Below are 25,991 nucleotides of genomic sequence, written 5' to 3'. Positions count from 1 at the left end.
GCAGATTGGAAAACAACTCCATTTGTCAAATCATAATTAAATAATAATTGGCTACAGATACAGGTTCAAAAAAATCAGTGAAAGTATTCTGTGAGAATTAATTGCCTATATGGAAGTTAGTAAAGAGTATGTATTTTACTTTTTAACTATGAATTACACATTCTCTGTATTGGTAATACTCTTAATAAATATATATGTTCATATATAATTTTTCCTGTTAAGCCATTGCTCAGCATTTACCAAATGCTGCTGGTTCAGTTCAGTCACTCAGTTGTGTTAAGACTCTTTGCAACCCCATGGACTACAGCATGCCAGGCTTCCCTGTCCTTCACTGTCTTCCAGAGTTTTCTCAAACTCATGTCCACTGAATCAGTAATGCCACTGAACCATCTCATCCTTTGTCACTCCTCTCCCTGCCCTCAATCTTTCCCAGTATCAGGATCTTTTCCAGTGAGTCACTCTTTGCATCAGGTGGCCAAAGTGTTAGAGCTTCAGCTTCAGCATCAGTCTTCAAATGAATATTCAGGATTGACATGCTGCTGGTTATAAGGATCCTATTAAGACATTTCTATCTTATTCTAGTATAATAAAAACATTCCTTCTGAGCAGTTGGTCTATGTGGCCTGGTCTGAATCCAGCTGACAAGATGTGCTCTGCAATGTCTGAAAGATTACTACCATCTCTAATCTTATTAGGTATTATTATATTAGTTATAATTTTTGCCTAATCCCCCTCATTCTTGACTTCTTTTTATTTCCTTTACTTTCCTCTCTGTTGTGCCCAATATAACTTATTTTATTATATTCTTGTAAGTATACTTATTCTTGTTTTCTGACTAAGGTAAGGCATAAAAATAAGGAAATGAATTTTTTTCCAGAGTTATTCCTGTATTGATGTGGTTGAGGGTAAGTCTGGGTTGATCTATTTATCTTCAGTGAACAAAAAAACAAAAATAGAAGCGGAGGTATAAGGGAAGGGGGACAAAATTTTTAAATTACACAGAATCTTTTTCTGATAAATTATCTAAAGCTAAAGGAGGAAGCAACAGAGGAAGAAATGGTGCAGTTAGATAAAGTATCATAAGCTTATCTACTGATTAGAAGAAAGGAGTCTATCTTTTGTTTTTAATTGTAGTATTGAAAGACCCTTAGTGGCCATCTGTCTAATCTAGCTGCCCTCTGATGCTTGAATCTCCCCCAGCGTATTCCTCCATGCAGCCATCCAGCCTGTGTTGGAACATCTTGAACAACATGAAACTTACATCCTCCGCAGCTCTGCCTGTGGCAAGGTTTTTCTTGTATTAAGCGTTTTTCCCTAGACAACTTCCATCCATGGGAACTAGTCCCTCTTCCCTGGAATAACACTAAACAGATTCAGTGACTCTTTCACATGATGCCTGACAGTCTTTCAAATATTTAAAGGCAGCTTTAAATTCTTCCCTTCTTCTTGTTCAATCACTCAGTCCTTTGGGTCTGACTCTGTGACCCCATGGACAAGCCAGGCTTCCCTGTCCTTCACCATTTCCTAAAGTTTGCTCAAACTCATGTCAGTTGAGTCGATGATGCCATCCAACTATCTCATCCTCTGTTGCCCGCTTCTCCTCCTGCCTTTAACCTTTCCCAGCATCAGGATGTTTTCTACTGAGTCAGCTCTTCCCATCAGGTGGCCAAAGTATTGGAGCTTCAGCTTCAGCATTAGTCCTTCCAATGAATATTCAGGACTGATTTCCTTTAGGATTGACTAGTTTATCTGCTTGCTGTCCAAAGGACTCTCCAGAGTCTTCTCCAACATCACAGTTTGAAGGCATCAGTTATTCAGCACTCAGCCTTTTTTATTGTCCAACTCGCATCTGTACATGACTACTGGAAAAACCATAGTGTTCACTATATGGACCTTTGTCAGCAAAATAATGTCTCTGCTTTTTAATACGCTTTCTAGATTTGTCATTGCTTTTATTCCCTTCTTACAGGCTAAGTATCTACAGATCTCATTTGTTCTATCTCTATGCTTTCTCCTAAACTATCACTGAAAAAATTCCCCAAAAGTCTGCATCCTCTTTTAACAAGCAATTCCACAGAATTTCATTATTCCACAGTCTCTTCATGGGTCATGGTTAAGAATGCTGGCTCAAGAACAAGATCTGGTTATACTCCTTGCATTAGCTTTCTGATCATGTATAAGTTTTTAAATCTTAAATGTGACAGTTCTCATCTAGAAAGTTGGGATTAAAATAGTACCCACTCTTTAGGGTGGTTGTGAAAATTAAATGAGATAATACATGTAAAATGCTTAAATGCTTACTATATGCCAGCTACTCTCATGTCTTTAGACTCTCTTTAGTCCTTTTATTTACTATTGCCTTTAACTTGGGCGGGGGTGGGGGGACTTTATGAGATGGGCTACTGTTTCCATCCTAATTTTGATTTGAAACTGATTATGTTGGAGATCTTTCGTTTGCTCCTCTAGAGTCACTTTTATTCCTTCACCATCTAACACTGTGCACCAGGAGCAGGAGCTCTCTGGACAAGATGAAGGGCTTCCTTCACCTCTGACTTCTGTTGGGCTGGAACACTGGTGAACACTGAAGAACACTGGCAGGAGATCAAAGCAACAAGGAGAGTGAGATCGGATGTTTATTACTCTGTACAATTGCTTCCTCTGTCAAAGATCACATTCTTTTCAAGGCAGTCTTCCACTCTCTCAGTACTCTCCTCTTTCCTCTCCTCATGGGTGTGGTAATGGGGCACTGTTACAGAGCCTCAGGTTCTGTACTATCCTTTGTGGTTTTCCTACTTCCTCTCCACTACTTTGAATATAGTATCTTCATTAAACTGTCTTTGAATTACCTAATTTGTTTCCTGCCAGTACCCTATCTGATACACTGAGACACAGAGGGATTAGGTAAATAGCCCAAGATCCCAAAATGGCACTATGAACAGGAGCAGGGCTGGGACAAAACCCCGGCAGTCTACCTAAAGACCATATCCCAATCACTAAGTTGTACCTCTGTTGCCATGGAGTAAGTAAATAGTAACTATTACCTCTCTCACATACGTGTATTGTACAAGGTTTAGGCCAAGGTCTTTTATTTTCACTGACATCAGTGGGAATTTGGAGACAAGACAGAGAAATTTTGTTAAAATTTATTTTATGGTATTTAAAAACACATATAAATCTTATCTCCAGAAATCTGGTGAAAGATGACCATTTTAAGTTTGTTTTCTGTTTGTTTACTGTTTGTTTGCTTACTATTATTATGGTGCTGAAATGCCTGCAGGTAAGATACATCACACAGACACTTTTTCTGTATCTTTCATTCAATCTAGTCATGTGATAACCATGTTCTAGAAGTGTGGGCTACTGTATCCATGGTCTAAAATATTTATATTGTTATTGGATTATACAATCTCATAAGCATAGCATTCCAAGGTAGGCATGCATTTGCTACTAAATGCTACATTTTATTTGGAAAAAAATGAAATGCGCCATTTTCAATTTTTTGTGGATAAATTGAAATATAAATCAATTATTTAGAATTAATACAAATAAATAATCTCAGAATTTCTTTATTGTTATCCTCATGATTGAGCTCTTCAAAGTCCTGTCTTATGAGGGTTGTTTGTGTCTTTCTAGAAAATTTAAATTGTGACATACTCTATGGTAACAGGCTTTGGGATCATCTAGTTCCCTTCAGATTATAAATACATGCTACAGCAAGACCAAAAGTAGGGGAAATTAAAGCCATCACTTGGTAGTAGGCAATTTGAATCCAGATATTTAGCTAAAATTATCACTTCTCAACTAAGTTTTTGTTATCAGGCTCAGAAAGAAAAGAATGCAAAGTTAAAAACATGAGTTAATACCTTCTGAGTTGCCCAGGAAATTTTTACCATGGATCACAGATATAAATGTTCTTATTTCAATTGGTTATATTAGCACATCTTTACTTTCAGAAGGCAGAAAATGAATAACAGACAAGAATGAATAATAGAATACTATATGACAAGTATTTATTGGAAAAAAAATTGAATCAGCTGAATATGTCTACTTACTGTTGTACTTTTTTTGTCTGTGTAAAAGAAAAGTGTAGTTCCTCTCAACTCTGTCCAGTAATGCTTATACTCCTGGAGGAAAGAAATTGTAACCATTATTTCATTATGTATACTCAACTATTTTCCTGTTGATATTTCCCTGTGTAACTTTCTTAATTTCTGTGTGATATATGGTTCTTCTTTATCCTGAGATAAATAACCTGCTTTTATGGCTTAATTTTACATTTAATTCCTCCAGTAAATCCTTCACAAATTTTAGTATGCGGCATGTAGTAGGAATGTAATTTGATTTGTATTTAAATATGTTATTTTCCAAAACTTTCCTCATTGATTCAAGACTCAACTTTCTGTGCAGTTTCAATGAAAGCTTACACCTGTAATCAAGGGATCAGGTTAGAACAAAGCATTTTATGTCTACCTTCCAAGACAGTTGAAAGGATTGAACAAATTAAAACACATAGATCACTTAGCATAGTACATGGCTCATAGTTTAGGTTCAATAAATATATAGATCAAGGAAATACAAGCAATTGATAATGATAAAAATAACACAATCAAAGCTGAAATTTGAATTCACATTCATGTGCTTAACATTTCATAATTAACGTATTCACTTTATTGTGAGTTCTATAGAAAAACAATTTTTTTTAAGTTTAAAATATTTAAGTAGTCTAGTAAGGCTCTTGACCAAGTGAAAGGCTATTTAGATAAGAACTTAACATTCTATGAAAAGTGGCTGTATTACAAAAGAATGGCAAGCGTGGTAGTTGGGGGGGAGTGGTTAAAGAATTAAAAAAAAAAAAATCCTAAACACTTACCTTTACACCCAGCTCTTTGCAAAAATATGTTTTGAAAAATACCAGTTAGTTTTATGAACATGTTGATCTTTCCTTGCTTTAGGGTTTACTAAGCTGGGTTTTCAGATGTTAGATTATCTTGACTTATATGGAGGATCGATGTAACAAAATCAAATGAGGAATTTTTTTCTTTTGCTTATAAATGTGAAGACACTCTTATGTGTTATGGTATTTTGTATCTCGTTAATAATGACATAGCATTTGCCTTTTTCTGATCAGCAAAACGTTGGTCACTTCTTCAGAATTTATATACTTAATTTTCTCAAATAATGGGGACACTATAACCCATCTTGCTTTAATTTTCCTTGGCTCTCAGAAAGCTCAAGATTAAATTGATTCTGAATTACAGCAACCACCTTTCTCATGGTCTTAACAGAACTATTTTCTCACTTTGTCTTTATGGCTGATAAGGTGCTATATTAGCTTTTCCTGTATATCAAGCCACCCTAAAACTTAGTGGACTAAAACAGCAAGCATTTTCTATCTCTCCTCATCCTGTGGCTGACTGATGATACTTTGGGTCCAGGTATACTTGGCTATGACTTAATGGTCTAGGATGCCCTCATTCACTTGCTTGGGGTCTTGGCTGGCACTGTAAAATGACTGAGTGTGTTAGTATAAGAAATATATTTAGTCTTTGTTCCCGAGTTCCTGGTATAGAGATCCTAAAACACTTGGAATTTCCTAATAGAAGTGTTTTTGTTACTCCTAGTGAACCCCTTTACATCGTATCAGAATTTTTACTAATGTGGTAGTTTAAGATGGGACCCCTAGATAGGTTCAGGATGGGTCTAGTCACCAAAAGAACAAATAATTAGAGGGTTGGAGCTTTAAGCCCTACCTACCAACCTCCAAGAAGGAAGAGGTTAAGCTTTATAAAAACTCTTGAATGACGAGATTTAATAAGCTTCCATATGCCAGAGGGGTAGTATACCTCATCTCCACAGAGACCGTAACACGCATGCTTTGGATCCTTCCAGACCTTGACCTCTTCATCTAGATGTTCATTTGTTTCCCTTTTCAGTAAATGTAAGCAGTGTTTTCCTGAATTCTGTGAGCCATTCTAGTAAATTGTCAAATCTTGGGAAAGGGTCCTGGGAACCCTGATTTATAGCCAGTCAGTGAGAAGGACAGGAGATCTGGGACTTGGGGCTAGTGGTTGAAGTAGGAGGTAGTTTCGTGGGACTCAGCTGTTAATTAAGCTATAGGGTCTTCGCTAAATTTGAGTAGGTAATTAGTATCAGAATTGAACTGAATTGTTGAACACCCAGTTGATATCCAAGAGAATCAGAGAATTGGTTTTGGGGGCTAGAAACCACCCCACTGAAACAACTGGAATCACACTCCATGCAGTCTCACCTTCCAGTCAGCAAGCAGCCTAGACATGTTCCCGTGCTGGCAGAAGGAATGCCCAGGGACAAAAGAGGGCAAAACCCAAAGTGCAAGTACTGCCTGATTCTCTGCTTTTGTCACATTTATCAAAGCATGACCCAATCTAGATTCAAGGGGCAGGAAAATAGACTCAGTGTCTTTATGGAAGGAGCAGAAAAGTCATATTTCCAAAGGGAGTGTATACAGTGAGGAATGAACAAACTGATGGTAGTCCTGCAGCAACCTACATCAGGGGCAGAGATAGAACTTGGAGCACAGTTTCTCTGTCCAAGTCTTGTGCTCTTTCTTCTTCCTCCTACCTCTCAACACAGAGTGGGCTATAACATAATGTAACGAACTTGCTGGTGCTTCCTGAACCAATAACTGAAGACCAAAGAAAAGAACAATTCCAAAGGGCATAGGATTGATGTTATCAGCCAATAGATGGTCCCCAAAGGAGCAACTGTAAAACTGCGCAGGGATTTTTCCTCTTGTCTGAAATCCAGATGCCAATATATACCTGACACATCTTGGAGTCAAGCAGTTTAATAAGGCAACAGAATAAACCTTAATTTCAGCCCCCATCAGAAGTCTTTTATTTCCTTATTTTCACATAGGATTAAAAAAAAAAAGGCATTGAAGTAACCCTTTGCCTGCTGTCTCTGCTGCTTTCATTCGCCCTCCAGTCTATCCTGAATGGTACTGCTAGAATTACTCCTCTGCAGACAGTAGGACTGAGTATCTAAGAGGTAAGTCTGAGAGACAGGGTCCTCAGCTCAGTCCCTTGCCGTCATCTCTTAACTCAGCCTACCACACAGAGAGGATGTTCTGCTCTGTTCCTGCTACATGGCAGAGGGTCTCCAAGAGGGATAGGCAGAGGTTCACTCTGTGGTGGGGGAACTAATAGCTCATATGCAGCAACTAAGAGTTTGTACGCTTCAACTAAAAAAAAATCCTGTATTCCGAAGGAAGATTGAGGATCCCATGTGCTGCAACTAAGACCCAAGACAGCCAAATCAATTAAAAAAAAAAAATCCTAAAGACTACTTAAATCTGGGGTAAAGTGTCAACACAGTTTTAGTCTTGAGTCTAATCCATATATTGATAGAATTTATTAATAAGAGTAACATTCTTTCCACATGGTAATTGGCATGAGTGTGTAACAGTGGTGGCATCTAAAAATCTCTAAAATAGATCTCTTTCAATGGGATTCTGTACAAGAAGAAATTTTGTAAACTAGAATAATGAAATTCATTGTAATTCCTATATGAAATCATGCTTTCATACGGTCTTAAGTAAAGAGAGAGAAAACTGCATTGAGAAATTTGGTTTCAAAAGTTGCCAACCTATACTGTCTGTGATCAGCCCAGTGTTCTGTAAACACTGTGAAAGTATATTGTCACTCTGTTGAAAGAGTACTTGAATTTTCTCAGAATTGACTTGAGATTAAATAATAAAACAATTCGGTTTTATTGTGGAGCTTTAAAAAAAATCGTATCTCTCTTTTTAAGGCTTTTACATTCTGCTCTAATAGGAAGTCTCTTAATGCAAGGAGCAAGTCAAGGATACATGATATTTTGGAACTATGATGGCGGTGAGGAAGTGGGGAGGAGTTTGGAACATAGGCATATTGGTTAGAGAATTGAATCACAGATTGTGTAGTTTTACTGAAGTATGGCATCTAAGATCAAGGCCAAACCCGATTTTATGATTCCTGGAGGAAAAGAAAACAAGAGAAAAGCCTGTATGAAAGTCTACCACTCTGTTAATCTTCTTAATTAGCCTCATCAGTATTAACCTACCATAGATAGAAAAACTAAAATCAGTAACAGCAGTCAAAGTGTATTGCATTCCCTCTATATATATATGCATACATGCATCTATGCTTCTGAGAAAAATTATAGAGGTGTTCAGGCATGAGAGAATGGTATGAATTGCAGAGTTAATGAAAGAAACATGGGAGCATTACTGATAAATAAACATAGATTTTTAGAAAGGATAAAGGAGGGTTTATTAAATGAGGGAAGAAGCAAGAACAAAAGACACTGAGTTGAGAAAAAGGCAGCCAGGAGGAAAAGGAAGATTATAAATATCAGTGGGCTCTGTGAACACCCAACCATAGCCACAAATCTAAGAATACTTCTAATTTACATTTGGTATGCAGAGAACTGCAGGTCATAGTCTTGATTTAGTTTCTGAGAAGTGCTCCTGGAAACTAGTATAATTTAAGTCATCTATAAATATCAATTGTAATGACCAACATATAGGTATATATTTATATCTACAGAGATAACATAAATATTTTAAAAATTAAATTTGAAGGACCTGTTTTTGAATTAAATACATTTAATACAAGATGTCTTATTTTTAAGCAGTCACTTGTGTTCAGTTGCTGAAGTAAAAAATACTGAAATGGGCCTTTTGAATTTATCACTAGCTTCATTATCATTAGATGACCTTGTATTTAGAGTCTAATGTGACTATTATTTTCATTCATTAAGCAGTGTTTTTGAAAGTCTACTGAGCTTACTGTTGAGCTCAGTGTGATGAAGAATCTAGTGATTAGACATCCCCAATCTTGAAAAACCCAATAAATGGATTTTTTTTTTGAAAAGCAGCATGATGTCAAGTGCTTTGCAATAAAATCCCAGCTGGGCTCTTTATGGTGAGGCACTTTGAACACAAACTCTGTGAGCAACAATTCACCCATCTTGAAGTGGATAAAATTATTTCTACCCAGAAAAATTATTATAAGGACCAGAGAGACAAGACATTAAGAGCCTAACATATCTCCCATGTCAACACCTCAAGAAAATATATAGTCCATTTGATCATCACAGCAACCCATTCAGTTATACAAGAGAGTAACTGTCCATTTTACAAAACAGGAAACAGATGAAAAGATATGAGGGATTGCCTAAGTTCTACAGGAGGACTGATACATCTCCTGGCACCCAGGACTCTTTTCTCGTTGATGTAACTACTAAAATAGGTGACAGTGCAAATCCAGTAAAGTTCCTCTCTATCCCCTGTCCCCAATAAAAAGTTCCTTCCTTTTTTTCTCTTGTGAGTGAATAAAGGTTCTTTGCTTAAGGAAGACCGTTGTATAGTAGTCTACAAAGCGTGGCACTAAACCCCGGAAGCATGTAAGATGATCTCATTGGGGAAGAAACTTTTAGAATATCTCTATTTCATTTATTTCATCTTTCTTAATTCTTTTCTTGCATATAGTCAGTCATTTTTTGGACTTAGTGCAGGAGCACACCATAATTTCTAAACTAATATTCTTATGTTAGAGATCTACGTTCAAAATATTTTCTTGAAAGGAGTGTGTTACTTTAAAAATTTGGAAAGCACTAGCACAGAGAACTTTTTGACAGCACAGCCAAGTCCTAAAATTTTTCTAAATGAATTAGTGGCAGTTGGAGGACTAGTGAGAGAAATGTTACTTTGAAGCTATTTTAATGGTCATATTCTATGTTCAGGCTAATAAAACATATTACATATCATTGTTTTAATTTGAACACATCACAGTTTGAAGAAACTGTGAGATGTTGCCCAAATTCTCTCTTATTTTCAAATAGTTCCCCCATAATAAGAATTTTGTACATTTCTAAAAGCTGTAATGCCATGGATATCTCATTGTAGCACCTAATGGCTTTTATTCGGAGAAGGCAATGGCAACCCACTCCAGTACTCTTGCCTGGAAAATCCCATGGACAGAGGAGCCTGGTAGGCTGCAGTCCATGGGGTTGCTGGGAGTCGGACACGACTGAGTGACTTCACTTTCACTTTTCACTTTCATGCATTGGAGAAGGAAATGGCAATCCACTCCAGTGTTCTTGCCTGGAGGATCCCAGGGATGGGAGAGCCTGGTGGGCTGCCATCTATGGGGTCGCACAGAGTTAGACACGACTAAAGCGACTTAGCAGCAGCAGCAGCAGCAGCAATGGCTTTCATTATCTAATATATCTAATCATCCAGAATTCTAGTGTTGTGGGTTAAGTAAATTTTCCCACATTTTCACCATAAAAATTATGTACTTTTATGGGTTCTTGACCTCGGATCCATGGAACTCTTGGAATTGTGGTTAAAATGGTATATGTTGGCACATTTTCTTAAGGGCAAATCTCCTTAATTCTTAAAAGTGCCCCTGTCAAAGAAGACCTTCTATATACCTTTGGTTCACCTCCCTTTCAAAAATTCTTTGGCACTATGCTGCCACTTGTTTAGAAATCCTAGTATTCTCCTTAACTTTCTCTCGATGCTTCTGTTTTCAAGCAATCTAATTATCACCATGGCCCTTCTTTGAGCGGGATTAAAAACTGATTTTCATATGTTAATAAGAATGTGATAGATAATAAAATAGAAGGAGAATGAATCTAATCTCTAGTATGAGGCAGGTGTTTTATATTTGTTATCCCTTTAATCCTTGAAACCACCTTGTTAGTAGACATTACTGTCGTTCTCTTGCTCTCTTCTCTCTGATGTATAAGTAAAAGATACTTTACTATGAATTCAAGTGGAAGCATAAGTTAATTTCCTCCAAAACTTTTGCACCTATAGTTTATTCTTTCCATTTCAAAGTATGCTTTCTAAGAAAAGTTAGACTGGCATTCGGGTAAGTGAAGTGAGTCATCACTTCTGACTAACCTAACCCTCACGAAGGTAGGGGTTTGTATTTTATTCATATTCTCTGAAACTGAGTGTGATGTTTGGTGCATAGGAAACACAAAATAAACACCACTTAAATGAATGAATTGATTAAGCACTGACTGTATCCCAGGCATTCTACCTTGAGAGGTAAGTCATATTCTCTCCATTTTATAGTTGAGGAAATTTAGTCTCAAGGAAATTAAGTAACGTGTATAAAATCACAGGATATAAGTGGCAAAACCATTAGGTAAAGACATGTTTTACTGACACTCTAAAATCCTTGTTTTTTCTACTATCCAGACCAATGGAATGCCCTTTTTAAACACTAAAGGGAACCCAGTACCAGAAACAGTCATTACAAAGTCTTTGGAAAAATTTCAATAAATAGACAAGTTTAAATTATAGTCTAAACATTTCTTTTTCCCAACTCCCCTTTCCTGGCATGTAACTGACAGATATTACTAATTCATGTTAATACCCATAACAGAATACAAATTACCATGTCTTTCCTCTCCAATATTAAATTATCTGATTATATATGCAAGAAATATGATTGTGCTGCTACAGATATTTTTACATACACAAATTTTCTGTAAGCATTAATAAATCCTCAGAAAATATATTTTTGTTATTAAACATTTCTTAAGGCATTTCTCAAAAACCTAATTTTTTTCTAGCTTCAGTTAATGTTAACATTTCATAAAATTTGACCTAAGTTAATTATTTCTTTTTTCTTTAGTCACAGACACTTCTGTGTTTATGTCTTATTCATTTCAAATTATCCACAATTAGTATTTCAAAAGCACTGATTTTAATTAATTATGTTTTCATTTTTACATTTAAAAAAATACAGAGTGCTTTGTGAATTTTCTTAGAGTGAATGTATTTATGTAGCTTAGCGTACACCTACCCATAGAGCACCCTAAGTATCATCTTTTAAAATCACTATCTTGAAAGTGTCTTAGAACATATAACTAACTATATAGAATCTTAAACATTGTCAAGTTTATCATTGTCTCAATTTTTTCAAAAGTTTATCATAAAAAATAATTTGATCATTATTTAAAAACTTCAATCAAACAGAATAGGAGCAGAAGTTTTAATTTCAGGAATAGTATAATTTTATCTTAATAGTACATGTCATCATGGAAGCATAGTAGTACATGCAGAGAAAATATATACCAAACATTTTATCTTCTAAGCTAAACTTTTCTGTGATGTTTAAATACATTTTTTGGAAATTTAGGAATTTTTTTTACATTAGTGACAACATTAGAATCTTATATTATTATACATAATATATATATGCACATGTGAGTTCAAGCCATATGTTGTATTTAAATTATGCAAATTGGGATCATATTTCTTACCTCAGGAAAGAAGGTTCAATTTTAGCAGAAACAAGAAGGCCCTTGTTTCATCATGTCACCATAAAATAAATTTTACATTAAGACAGAAGCTTCTAGTTTAATATGATCATCTGTGGACTTACCTGGTATTCTGACCGCTTAACTAATAAAAAACCTTCAAAGTACAAGGGTAGAGCAGTAATCTTTGACCTTTCTTGGAAGATCCTGCGAGGGGCTGGTTTCGGGGGCTTCTTAGCCATCATACCCTCTCGTTGGTGTGCGGTTAGTTTCAACTTTATCCAGTTTCAGACAAAATGAGATCTCCCTTGTGTGAGAGGAAAGGGCAACTGTTCAAAGAGGAAGTCCCAGCTAAGAGTTTAAACCACCAATAGGACACACATGCACACTTTTTTTTCTTTATTTTTTGTGAGGTAAGAAAGAACAGGCGTAGACCAACTTTGATAGGGTAATCTCTCAGGAACCTACATGTGTTTAGACTTACAATAGCAAAATAAACAGAAAAGTAATATCACCAGAGGATGAAGAGAACAGATGTGGAGATTATGGACTTTCAAGGAGACATCAAGGTCATGTTTGTTTTCTCCCACCTTTTTTGTTTGTTGCTGCCCGGTTTTGTCCTGAGAAGACATGACTTGAATTAGTTCCACTTCATTAAAAATTACTTAATAGGATAACTATATTAATACTATTTCTGTTTTAGGTACAGCTGGTCTTCTATCCAGATTCTACATGGATTGAATTGACTATACATAGAAAATTTTAGAAAAAAAATTCAGAAACTTCCAAAAGGCAAAACTTGAATTTCCCATGTTTTGAAAACTTTTCATATATTGTATTAAGTATAATAAATAACTGAGATGATATAAAGTATACAAGAGGATTTTGTAGGTTATATGCAAATGCTCTGCTATTTTATATAAGAAACTTGAGCATTCAAGGATTTTGGTATCTGTGGGGGTCCTGGAACTGATCACCTACTGATAGCAAGGGAGGACTGCATTTCAGAACTGAACTTTGTTTAAATTATTAGAAAAATGGTGCTATTTATCCCATGCCCATTTTGATGGTTCACTAAATGTAAACGGCAGTTATGGGAATGTGATATTTTTTACTTCTTTGTTAATCAGTATTTTGAGTTGGTCATTTACCAGTGGATATTTGGCAAAATATGTCTGGAAGAGAAAGCTGTAAATTTTCAAGCTTATATTTTGTTCTTTTTTCTTTCTAAGCAGAGGATCACTGGTGCTATGATGCATAGATGAGGTATGGCTACCTAGTAAGATTTATAGAGCTACACTGAGGCCCAAATGCATTAATTATTTGTTTGTGGAAAATGCTCCTTGAGAGACTGGATTTGGTACAGCACTGTGCAAAGAATGATGGGAGAGAGGAACACAGAAGGAAATCTGGTTTGTTTTGCAGGGGTCTTGAAAGGTTCCACCATTTGCTATTTCACGCTTAGCATTATTACAGAGTTGCTTGAGGTCTAGAATGCAGCCCTGAGCATTCTTCCCTGTTAGACTAGCCTATTCTCATCAGTCAAAGCAATACAGGAATCTACAATCTGAGCCTCCTTTCCTAATGGAAAGACCATGTGGTTTTCCCCACCAGTATGGTTCTATTGGATCTTCAGCTGTAGGTGTGAGGAACCAGACTGTCTACAAAATGAGGTATGATGAAATAAAATTCCTATTTTATAGCCAGACAAGAAAAATTTAAACATAAAATGTTTCTCTTCCCACTTGGGCCTCTTCTCTCCCCTTCAGTGGGTTCAGTATTGTGTATCTGCATTAATCAGGCCTTCCTGGGAGATAACCTTCCTTCTCAATCTGGTAAGGAGGTGTGATGACCCACCACTTGCTTTGTAGTGGCATGTGTAAACTGTCAATATGTTTTTGACCTAAAACTCTTTGTCTCAAAAACTTTTATGATGGTGTTTTGATCTCTAATAAGCAGAACAATCCTTAGAACTATCTGAAAGGTTGTTCCCAAGGTTATAATCCTCAGGTTGGCTTGAATAAAGTTTTCCATTTCTTTCTTAGATGTACTATTGATTAACTTTTTCATTCACATGCATGGTGTAGTTGGCAACATACAAGCGATAACCCACAAGAAGATGCCTGGAATCTTCCCTGACTGGCACTCCACACGAGTATGAGTCCACTGAGCCCCACTGGCTTCTTAGTACTCCTCAGAACAGTGAGTTCTCCTGTTATCTGGATCTCATTGCTTTTAAGTCATAAGCCTGAAAATTTTATTTGAGCTATTTTTATTCAAGACTCGGAGTCTTAGGGGCACTAGTGCATTTCCTAAAGTCGAGATCTAGGGGAATCTGGGGAGGAGGCCCAAGGAAATATGAGTGGTTAGATTTCTGTTAAATTTGGCTTAAGTTAAAAAAAAACTTGATATATAGTCTGAATAAAATATTTCTAGTGAAATGAGAAACTGAATTATTCAGCTTCAAAGAAAAAAAGGACATTTGTTCCTTTGGGCCACAAAGTATTCTCAGGTGACTGAGCATCTAGAGGAAATGTCTGAAGATTAATTGTGACAGAAGTTCTATGGAGAAAGGAATTCTATAGAGAAACTCATTGCAATTGCATAGAATTACAAATAAGTTCTTCTCAGGCGGAGCAATACAGACTGATTATCAGTAAACTAAAGAGTGTTCAGATACATTATGAAAATGAAAACAGCTTTGTCAGGAAGCATTTAACAGGAGGCTTCCTGTGTGCTGTTTTGGATCTGTCAGGAATTCTCTGTTCCTTATTAATTACTGAATACTCAGGAATCAAGAGGAGAGGCAAGCCTCTCCTGGGGGCTGAGGAGTCCAGGCATTTCTTTCATTACTTTTTCTATATAGGGATATGTACCCTCTTCCTTCTTGTGAACCATACGGTAAAAGTGATTGTTTACAACTCTCTCTATATATATGGATCACCTATGTTTTGTAAGTCTGGAATTTTAATCTTTATCTTTGCTTAGAATAACTACCTTGTAAGACAGTATATATGCCCAGACCATGTTGATTAAAACACCTTTGCTCCATCAGAGCTCTGGTCCCCGTGTCTTTCTTTCTCTCTCTCTCTCTCCCTTCTCTCTCTTTTTCAGGCTGATCCCCTGGAGCACAGAGGCTCTCTGAGTTCACTTTCCTGCCTGGGCTTCTAAGACCCTCTCAAGAAGGCGCTCTGTGCCTTCACCCCATCGAGAGAGTGCCTGAGGCTTTCATGAATAGAGCAAGCCCCGTGCAGGTGCTTTATTGGCTTTCTGCGTAAACCAAGGAATATCAGCCTCTTTCTCTCTCCTTTACTTTCTTATCGGTAGACTCTAGACCACCAAGTTCCGGTCCATTAAAGGACCTCAATACAGCTTGAAACTGAAATTGGGAGATGAAGATTCAGAATTACTGCCTTGCCTTTATATTGAGACCTATTTCTTGCTACCCCAAACTTTAAATGATAAAATATAAGTCCAAATACATTTTTTGAGACAAAGCCATAATTAATTTTTAGTTTCAGTATACTAAGGAAGTGATTTGAGTGGTAATCATCAATGGTTGGAATAGAAGAAAAGTAGTCACTGGCCTTATGGCCAGAGAGTTTCATGGGAGAAAGAATATCTCTAGAAAAATGTAAAGATAGGAATATATTTGAGAAATAATTGTCTAGTTAATTATGTCTTTCTTAACTTAAAAAATAAACTACAGAAACCAGTTCAACAGCTTCTGTAAGTTTCTTTGATTTGCCAGCTTGCAAGTAAAATTGATCCTTAATATAACAATGCTCAAATTATATCCCCCCAAACTGACAAAATGCAAAACTCCTGTTGAAATATTATTATCTAGTTGGACCTGTCCATGACTTTCAACATCATTATACCACTGCACCATTACAATAGAAATCCTCTTACAGATATTGCAAGTTTTAGGTGGTGAATAATAAATTTGTAGGTAAGAAAAAGTGTTGAAGCAGAGGGAGAGAAGCCAGTTTTGCTGCTAACCAGCTCCAGACCTTGAACAAACCAGTTCACTTCTCTGGGATAACAGCTTCCTCATTTCTTGCCTTAAGAGCTGCAACAGGCTGCTTTCTGCATGCATGCCAAGTCGCTTCAGTTGCATCTGACTCTGTACAACCCCATAGACTATAGCCGACCAGGTTCTTGCCATGCCCTTCTCCAGAGGATCTTCCTGACCCAGGGATGGAACCCATATCTCTTAAGTTCCTGCATAGCCAATCAGATTCTTTACCACTACTGCCACCTGGGAAGCCCCGGCTTCCTTCTGCTGCTGCTGCTGCTGCTAGGTCGCTTCAGTTGTGTCCGACTCTGTGCGACCCCATAGACAGTAGCCCTCCAGGCTCCCCCATCGCTGGGATTCTCTAGGCAAGAACACTGTAGTGGGTTGCCATTTCCTTCTCCAATGCATGAAAGTGAAAAGTGAAAGTGAAGTTGCTCAGTCGTGTCTGACTTTTAGTGACCCCATGGACTGCAGCCTACCAGGCTCCTCCATCCATGGGATTTGCCAGGCAAGAGTACTGGAGTGGGTTGGCTTCTTTCTAGCATCCTCCTGTTTTCCACTCTTTGCCTCTCTGATCCATTTAAAATGCAGTATAAGCCAGTCATTTCCCTGCTTCAAACATTTTATGAATTCTCAGTCCTTCAGATTCATTCTTTTATCTTTTTCATCAGCAGTAAATATTAATTGAGCACCAACAAAATGTTCAAACATCACAAGGTCATTCCTAACCCTTTTAAATCTACTCCTTAAAAATACTCTCTCTTCTAGAAACTTTGCTTACTCCCAGTTGTCTTAATACTCATGGTCTTTCCCCTCTCCTCATACCTTTCCAATCACTGTACACTTTGCTTTGGTGCCCTTCTGCCCTCTTGCTAATACAACTCCCTACTTGTCCTTGAAGACCCATATTGAGTATATCTTTGTTGTGAAGATCTTCTGAATCCTTCCGCATCCTCAAAAGGAACATTTGTCTCTCTCATCCTGCATTCCCATAGCATTTTATGAATTTGTAATTATAGTATTTGTTCCATTATATTTTAGTTACTTATATAGCCTCTGTATGAACAGGACACTGAGTTTTTCAAATACAGGGATTGTTTTGAAGTCAAGGCCAATAAGAAGTATTATAGATTGTGGTAACCATAACTATTTATTAAAATTTTCCAGCTGAAAACAATATTGTGATTCTAGTTCTTAGCCCCCACTATGACAGGAATTTCTTTTTTTTCTGATATGTGTGAACATTGGTTGTTGTATGATTGTTTTGTTGCCTTGTATAACAATCATGGACTTCCCAGGTGGCAGAGTTGGTAAAGAATCCGCCTGCCAATGCAGGAGATGCAAGAGACACAGGTTCAATCCCTGAGTTGGGAAGATCCCCTGGAGTAAGAAATGGCAACCCACTCTAGTATTCTTGCCTGGAAAATTCCATGGAGCCTGGCAGGCTACAGTCAGTGGGGTCACAAAGAGTTGAACACAACTGATCAACTAAGCACATGCACAAACATAACAATTATATTATTATAAAACTCTTGAAAATATTCAAAATCCAACTTGTATAGTCATCATCAGCATCTTCATCACAGGAATTTGTTTTAGATCAGGATATATGAAAAATATAACTCAACAGCTTTGAGTGAACTTTATGGATTAACTCATATAAAACCAATATTTTAATATTCTTTGTTATCTATAAGTCATCTATGTTATAATACAATTAAAGTGAATGGATGCACATTTTTACAATATTTAAGGGTCTCTAAAATACTTTATTATCCAATTTCTTGAAATTGATTCAGTCGGTAAATCTGAATAGAAGTTTCCAATCCCTCTCTGCTGCTGCTGCTAAGTCACTTCAGTCGTGTCCGACTCTGTGCGACCCCATAGACAGCAGCCCACCAGGCTCCCCCATCCCTGGGATTCTCCAGGCAAGAACACTGCAGTGGGTTGCCATTTCCTTCTCCTGTGCGTGAAAGTGAAAAGTGAAAGTGAAGTTGCTCAGTTGTGTCCGACTCTTCGTACTTCCTAATTTCTGACCCTTGTTTTAATTAATGTTTATTGACAATTTATTGCCATTTGTATCACAGTGTATTGCAGTAAATCTTGAAGATATGTGAACTGAATACATTAATGTTTCACAGCTTTAATTCTAACTGAAAACAGTCTTAATTTTAATGATTAGGTGAAAACTTTATGCCATAGTAAGTCATGTGAAGAGTTGACTCATTGGAAAAGACTTTGATGCTGGGAGGGATTGGAGGCAGGAGGAGAAGGGGAAGACAGAGGATGAGATGGCTGGATGGCATCACTGACTCGGTGGGCATGAATCTGAGTGAACTCCGGGAGTTGGTGATGGACAGGGAGGCCTGGTGTGCTGCGATTCATGGGGTCACAAAGAGTCGGACACGACTGAGCGACTGAAATGAACTGAACTGAACTGAAGTCATTTTTATTCAGAAAATGTTTCTACTAGATCTTCTGTGACAGAAAGGAAAACAAAATGTAAGGAATCACTGTTACAGAAGTGACATTAGTTGCTCTGTCAGAGTGGTTTAATTCAATAACCTTGTTAACCATAGGTTGGTGCTTTACATCCATTCCAACCCCTGCTAGTGTGCCATTCTTTACTGCAGAGGCTTAAAAGTTAAAAACATTTCTCAGTCTTCTTTGTAGCTAGAGAGGGCCTGCATTCAATATTGGCAAGGAGGAGGGGAGATAGAACTCATTCTTTCTCAGTCCTTTGGTTTTTCTGTAGGTGAGCATGGTTTATAGGCATCTGATTTTTCTGTGGCAATGTTATCAGAAGTCTCAGTGTGTGATCACCAGTTTCATGAGTGTTGATAGTCAAGGCATGGAACACTGGTTTTCTGATAACAATCAGGGCAGGTACAATGCGCTTCTGAAGCCAGAAGCAGTTAGGATGTTTCCTGCTCATGGAGACTTCTTGGTTTTGGTGGCTTCCTTGACATGGCAGTTTGGTAATTATGGTGACTTTCTCATTATGCAGCATCAGTATGGTTCTGGAAACTAAGCATTAAAATCGACTTCCCAGTTTTTCACTTTGCTTCATGCAACTGGCTCTTCGTGGTTCAGTTCTATAGTGTGTGTTTGGGAATCATTTCTAAAAGCCCAAAATACATTATTTTTCCATCCCTTCCAACCATACTGTAAGCTGACAAATGCCTAAATTAACTAGCATGAATTTATGTAACTTATCCCAGATCAATACAGTTTTCCAAGGTCTATAGGAATAAAGGAAAAGTTATCCTAACATTGGAGTTGCTCTATAATCTAGTTCTATTTTGCAAATATGAACAGTTTTTCAGTGTCTGACAAATTTATCAACAGCACATCGTTTCTGCCTCACAACTTTGCTTGTAGTTTATCTTTCTATTTCTTTCAGCTTGTAAATCTCTTACTGTTAGGTATTGTCAGCAAGCTACAATTTTGGCATTTTGTGTGTTTAAACTTTCTTTAGGCACTTGAGTCTACAATATATATCATTTCCTATACATATTTAAAATAATTTATTTTTTCTAATTATAAGTAAACTTACATGAGTCTTAGACAAAAGCGAAAGGCACAAAGACAATGAAAATTACATGTTATTCTATTATCTATACCATTAGCATTGTTTGGATGGGTATCATAACTTTTTGGCACTTTTTCTCTATTTGTGTATATTTATACAGTCAGGTAGATTCTGTACTGCTATTTGATAAACTGTGTTTTTCGAATAATGTATCTATTCAAAGTGAAAGTGAAAGATGCTCAGTGGTGCCTACTCTTTGCTACCCCATGGATTGTAACTCACCAGGCTCCTCTGTCTATGGAATTTTCCAGGCAAGAATAGGAGTGGGTTGCCATTTCCTTCTCCAGGAGATTTTCCCAACCCAGGGATTGAACCTTTGTCTCCTAGAGTTGCAGGCAGAGTCTTTCTTTACCTTTCAAGCCACCAGGGAAGCCCATGATCTATTCAAATAATGTATCTAGAGCACGTTTATATCAATAATGCTTAGTCACTCAGTCCTGTCCCACTCTTTGTGACCCCATGGACCGTAGCCCACCAGGCCCCTCTGTGCATGGGGATTCTCCAGGCAGGAATATTGGAGTGGGTTGCCATGCCCTCCTCCAGGGAATCTTCCTAACCCAGGGTTTGAACCCAGGTTTCCAGAATTGCAAGCAGATTCTTTATTGTCTGAGCCATCAAGGAAGCCCAAGTATGAATGTACATTGTTTAAATTTTTGCCTAGTACCATCAAAGTAATTTGTCTTTGCAAGGTTAAACTTATAATGCACAACTGTATTAAATTTTTGAAAATCTAAGTGTGTTTTAAATTACAAAAGCTCTGTTTTTGAGAAAAGAGTTATATTGTCTAAAAGTAAACTAGAGGCAACAGAAATGGAGACTAGAGAATAGAGATTTGTTATGTTCTTGTTAAGAGAAGCAATGTATTATATAATGAAGTATAATTGCAACTAAGAATCGAATGGTTGGTGCCAAAATAACATAGGAAACTTAATGCTGGATCAGTTTATATAGCACTCTAAAATTACCAGCTCAATGCAGGACTTTAAGACATAGTGCTTAACTTTTTTTTTTTTTTTGGTGAACGTTGCTGCCATCTATCTGCATATTGCAAGCACACTTTATTAACTTGGCAGTCACAGTCTGGTAGAATCTTTGAATCTGAAAACAATTTTGTCAGAAAAAGCTAAGTGAATATACTTAACAAACGAGGTAAGGCCATTCTCTTATATTAACAATAGCATTATAATATCTAAGAAAATTTACAATTCTCGGTCATACAGTGGTCAATATTTTACTTTTCCACTGTTGGTTAATGCTCTAATATAGCTTCTTTGATCCGAAGACTCTGATCAAAGCTCACACATTGCATTTGGTTTGTATGTCTCTCTCTCTCATGTTCTTAATTTTTCAAGTTAAGTTTCAGTTCAGTTCAGTTCAGTTCAGTTCAGTTGCTCAGTCGTGTCCAACTCTTTGCGACCCCATGAATCGCAGCACGCCAGGCCTCCCTGTCCATCACCATCTTCCGGAGTTCACTCAGACTCACTCAGACTCCATCGAGTCCATGAGGCCATCCAGCCATCTCATCCTCTGTCATTCCCTTCTCCTCCTGCCCCCAATCCCTCCGAGCATCAGAGTCTTTTCCAATGAGTCAACTCTTCGCATGAGGTGTCCAAAGTACTGGAGCTTCAGCTTTAGCATCATTCCTTCCAAAGAAATCCCAGGGTTGTCTCCTTCAGAATGGACTGGTTGGATCTCCTTGCAGTCCAAGGGACTCTCAAGAGTCTTCTCCAACACCACAGTTCAAAAGCATCAATTCTCGGCGCTCAGCCTTCTTCACAGTCCAACTATCACATCCATACATGACCACTGGAAAAACCATAGCCTTGACTAGACGGACCTTAGTTGGCAAAGTAATGTCTCTGCTTTTGAATATACTATCTAGGTTGGCCATAATTTTTCTTCCAGGAGTAAGTGTCTTTTAATTTCATGGCTGCAGTCACCATCTGCAGTGATTTTGGAGCCCCAAAAAATTAAGTCTGACACTGTTTCCACTGTTTCCCCATCTATTTCCCACGCGTGATGGGACCAGATGCCATGATCTTTGTTTTCTGAATGTTGAGCTTTAAGCCAACTTTTTCGCTCTCCTCTTTCACTTTCATCAAGAGGCTTTTAGCTCCTCTTCACTTTCTGCCATAAGGGTGGTGTCATCTGCATATCTGAGGTTATTGATATTTCTCCCAGCAATCTTGATTCCAGCTTGTGTTTCTTCCAGTCCAGCGTTTCTCATGATGTACTCTGCATAGAAGTTAAATAAGCAGGGTGACAATATACAGCCTTGACGTACCACTTTTCCTATTTGGAACCAGTCTGTTGTTCTGAGGTATTATTTAGTTGCTAAGTCGTGTCCCAATCTTTTGCGACTGTAGCCTGTCAGGCTCCTCTGTCCATGAGATTTCCCAGGCAAGAATACTGGAGTGAGTTGCCATTTCCTTCTCCAGGGGAGACTGCAGACAGATTCTTTACCACTGAGTGACCAGAGAAACCCCTGCTGCTGCTGTTGCTGCTAAGTCACTTCAGTTGCCTCCGACTCTGTGTGACCCCTATTGAGATATAATTTACAACAAAGTTCATCCTTTTAAAAATGAGCACAGTTTTAAGAGGTCATATATGTATTTTTACATATAACCACCACTATAATCAAGACATAAATTATTATTTCCACCATTGCAAAAATTTCCCTCCTGATTCTCTGTAGTCAGTGTCTTCTTCCCCCATGACATCATCCTCTGGTAACCACTGATCTCATTTCTGTTCACATAATTTTACATAGTTATGCACATGGGTTCATGCCCAGCTCTGCTATTTAAAGGTAGTGTGATCTTGGGCAGTTACTTAAAGACAGTTCCATTTCTGTTGACTATAAAATGTCAATATTAGTTGTCTTTTCTCATAGGAATGTTCGAAGAATTAAAAAAGTTATTGCATGGAGAACATTTAGGATAGAACTTGCCATACAGTATGCACTCAGTAAATAATTGTATGTGTTACTATTTCAAGTGTGAGACCAAATTATATAATATAGTCTGGTTGGCAAAAGTTCTGCTAGACCAAGTCCAAAAAGCACCATAATAATACCAGTAGCATCATTTATTGAATTCTTGCCATGTTTTAGGCATTTCAACCAGATCTCAAAACAAATTAATCCAGATTTCAACAACTTTAACATTATTCCTATTTTACCGACAGGAGAATTGAGAAACTTACAGTTTAACTTGTTCATTATGGCAGAATTAGTGAAGTAGAGTAAAACTCAGACTTGTCTGATTTTTCAGTGCTTCTTTCCTACAAAAAAAAAAAAAGTCTTTTCTGGTAACAACATTTGTTAAAACATTACAAATTAAAAAAAATATTTGTTCAACTCTTGATTAATGAATTTATTCAATAAATAATATATTTTATTAGTTATTGACTATATTCCCTACACTATATATTTCATATCTGTGACTCATCTATTTTGAAAGTAGAAGTTTGTACCTCTTAATCTTCCTCACCTATTTCTTGCCTCCCCCATCCCCCCCATAACCACCTGTTTGTTCTCTGTATCTATGCACTCAGTCAGTTCAGTCACTCAGGCGTGTCCAATTCCCCGTGACCCCATGAACTGCAGCATGCCAGGCCTCCCTGTCCATCACCAACTCCCAGAGTTCACCCAAACTCATGTCCATCGAGTCAGTGATGCCATCCAGCCAACTCATCCTCTGTCGTCCCCTTCTCCTCCTGCCCCCAATCCCTCCCAGCATCAGAGTCTTTTCCAATGAGTCAACTCTGCATGAGGTGTCCAAAGTTCTGGAGTTTCAGCTTTAGCATCATTCCTTCCAAAGAACACTCAGGACTGATCTTTAGAATGGACTGGTTGGATCTGCTTAGAAAATGTCTATTCAGCTCCTCTGCTCACTCTTAATTGGGTTCTTTAGCTTTTTGATGTTAAATTATATGAATGCTTTGTATATTTTGGGTATTTACTCCTTATTGTAGGTACCACTTGCAAATAGCTTCTCCCCTTTGATAGGTGGCCTTTTCATTTTGTTGATAATCTCCTCCAACATGCAAAATATTTTTAGCTTGATAAAGCCCCATTTATTCATTTTTGCTTTTGTTTCCCTTGCCTAAGGGAAGGTAATCCATTTTCTGATTTGAATTCCCTGATACATTTTTTTATTAAATCATAAAAAAAGTCATAGACTCATAAAATGGTCAGGTCTAGTCAGTCTTGAAGAAGGCAATGGCAACCCACTCCAGTATTCACGCCTGGAGAATCCCACGGATGGAGGAGCCTGGTAGGGTATAGTCCATGGGGTCGCTAAGAGTCGGACACGACTGAGCGACTTCACTTTCACTTTTCACTTTCATGCATTGGAGAAGGAAATGGCAACCCACTCCAGTGTTCTTGCCTGGAGAATCCCAGGGACAGAGGAGCCTGTTGGGCTGCCGTCTATGAGGTCGCACAGAGTCGGACACGACTGACGCGGCTTAGCAGCAGCAGCAGTCAGCCTTCAGAGCATCTAACTTAACTTTACTGTTATGTAAATAAGGAACCTGCTAAAATGGTGCCAGAGCCTGTCATACATGACATAACTAGTCCACTGAGCAGGTTTCAAGACTTCTGATTTAGGATTCTTTTCAGGACATCACACTTAAGTGGTATGTACTTACATAGATCATTTTGTTGGCACTGCCTCACAGAAATAGTAATCCCCCCCCCACCCCCCGCCGTGTAATGGCCGGGGGGGGGGTGCGGAATACATCATCCATCACTATTATTAATATACCATTATTCCTTTCAGAGATGATGCATATGTGGGCTAGGGTGTGGCTAGCACAGTAAAACCGGCACAGTAAAACATTACTCTTTAACTGTTTTCAGCAGTTTTTTCACCTTGTATCCTTCCAAATATTACTGTTTACTTTGTAATGTAACCATCAAGAAGTTTTACACCTCCTCCGCGTGGGATAGAGGGAGAGTGAGCCAGAAAGGGACAAGGAAGCTGTGGGAGCAAGAGAGGTTAAGTCTTTGGGAGGATGGGGTCGCGCTGCTGGGTGGGGCGGGCGGGGCGGGCGGGGCTACTGCGGGTGGGTGGGGCTACGAAAAGGCGGAGAGGAGAGTACAAGTGAGGGGGCGGGCACACAACGTCTCTCTTCCTTTGGAGTCGGCAAGCCCATTTTGCGCATGTGCAGTCCGTTTTAAATTGCGTAGGATGCGGCGCGCTGCTGGGCGCGCTTGCTCGGTAGCCTGGGGACTCTTGGAGCCCGCCCTCTCCCTCCCTTTGTTTCTCGCCTAAGGGCGCTGCTGGGTTTCCTTCTGGCTGGTTTTGGGGTAACTGAATCCTCGCTGGGCTGCCCAGAGCTTTGAGCCGGGTAGACTTACGCCCTAAAACCCTGCCCGGTCGGAGCGGGGCCGGAACATGGCTGCATGGGGGCTGGTAAGTGCAGGCCTGGGACCGGGTGAGGCGGGGAGAATGAAGCTTCGGGCTGGTGTCGTCGCTTCTGGAGGATTTCGATGGAAAGCAGCGCGAATTTTTTGAGTTGGGAAGTGAGAGGGTGCCACTATTCAGAGTTACTTTACTTGCAGTGTTTCCTCAGGCTTTTTGTAGTCCTGTTGTGACGGGTAGCTTTCTCTTCTGAGAATCTTGTGATTTCTACTTTTGAGCCTAACTTCAGTTCTAGGAATTCAGCAAGTGGCTCAGTGGTAAAGAATCTGCCTGCCAATGCAAGGAGATGTCAGAGAGGAGGGTTCGATCCTTGGGTGGGGAAGATTCCCTGAAGGAAGAAATGGCAACACACTACAGTGTTCTTGCCTGGAGAATCCCCTGGACAGAGGGTACTGGCGGACTACAGTCCATGAGGTCGCAAAGAATCGGATACCACTGAGCGACTGAGCTTTCAGTTCGTAGTCCTCCCAATAATTTTCTGTCCTTGGTAGTGTTGGGAAGCCTTGAAATTGACAGTTTCTTTCAGAATTGCTGGTGTAAAGAGGCAGGTTTCTGACAGGTTTCTGAGAGGCAGCACCTGGTTAAAAGTGTAAGCGGTGAATGACTGAGGGGGCAGAAACTCATTTTTATTGGACAGTTTCTGGACTCC

The 25,991-nt window shown here is 38.4% G+C and overlaps 2 protein-coding genes across 7 annotated transcripts in view; one reads left to right on the top strand and one right to left on the bottom strand.

The window, feature by feature from the left end:
* The window catches only part of STAP1 (signal transducing adaptor family member 1), a 31,767-nt gene extending 19,129 nt beyond the window's left edge, over positions 1 to 12,638 (bottom strand). The window contains exons 1-2 of the mRNA XM_027971029.2: positions 12,429 to 12,638; positions 4,053 to 4,124 (exon numbers count right to left, since the gene is read on the bottom strand). Of these exons, the coding sequence (XP_027826830.1) occupies positions 4,053 to 4,124; positions 12,429 to 12,548 (192 nt within the window). The 5' untranslated portion in view covers positions 12,549 to 12,638. The remainder of the gene's footprint in view (positions 1 to 4,052; positions 4,125 to 12,428) is intronic.
* The window catches only part of CENPC (centromere protein C), a 119,729-nt gene continuing 94,996 nt past the window's right edge, over positions 1,259 to 25,991 (top strand). For 3 of the 6 annotated variants that reach the window (XM_060417154.1, XM_060417153.1, XM_012180069.4), the window contains exon 1: positions 25,085 to 25,333. Coding sequence is in view for 5 of the 6 variants with exons in the window: in XM_060417153.1 (XP_060273136.1) it covers positions 25,316 to 25,333 (18 nt within the window). In the remaining variant the exon portion in view is untranslated. Of the gene's footprint in view, positions 13,977 to 14,390; positions 14,506 to 25,084; positions 25,334 to 25,991 lie in introns of those variants that run through there. The other 3 variants (XM_060417152.1, XM_060417151.1, XM_060417150.1) reach the window with 2 other exon arrangements.

The sequence above is a fragment of the Ovis aries genome, chromosome 6, assembly GCF_016772045.2.
Source record: "Ovis aries strain OAR_USU_Benz2616 breed Rambouillet chromosome 6, ARS-UI_Ramb_v3.0, whole genome shotgun sequence".
Taxonomy (NCBI): Eukaryota; Metazoa; Chordata; class Mammalia; order Artiodactyla; family Bovidae; genus Ovis; species Ovis aries.
Note: the sequence above shows the minus strand (reverse complement) of the source record. Positions and strands in the feature narration are given on the sequence as shown.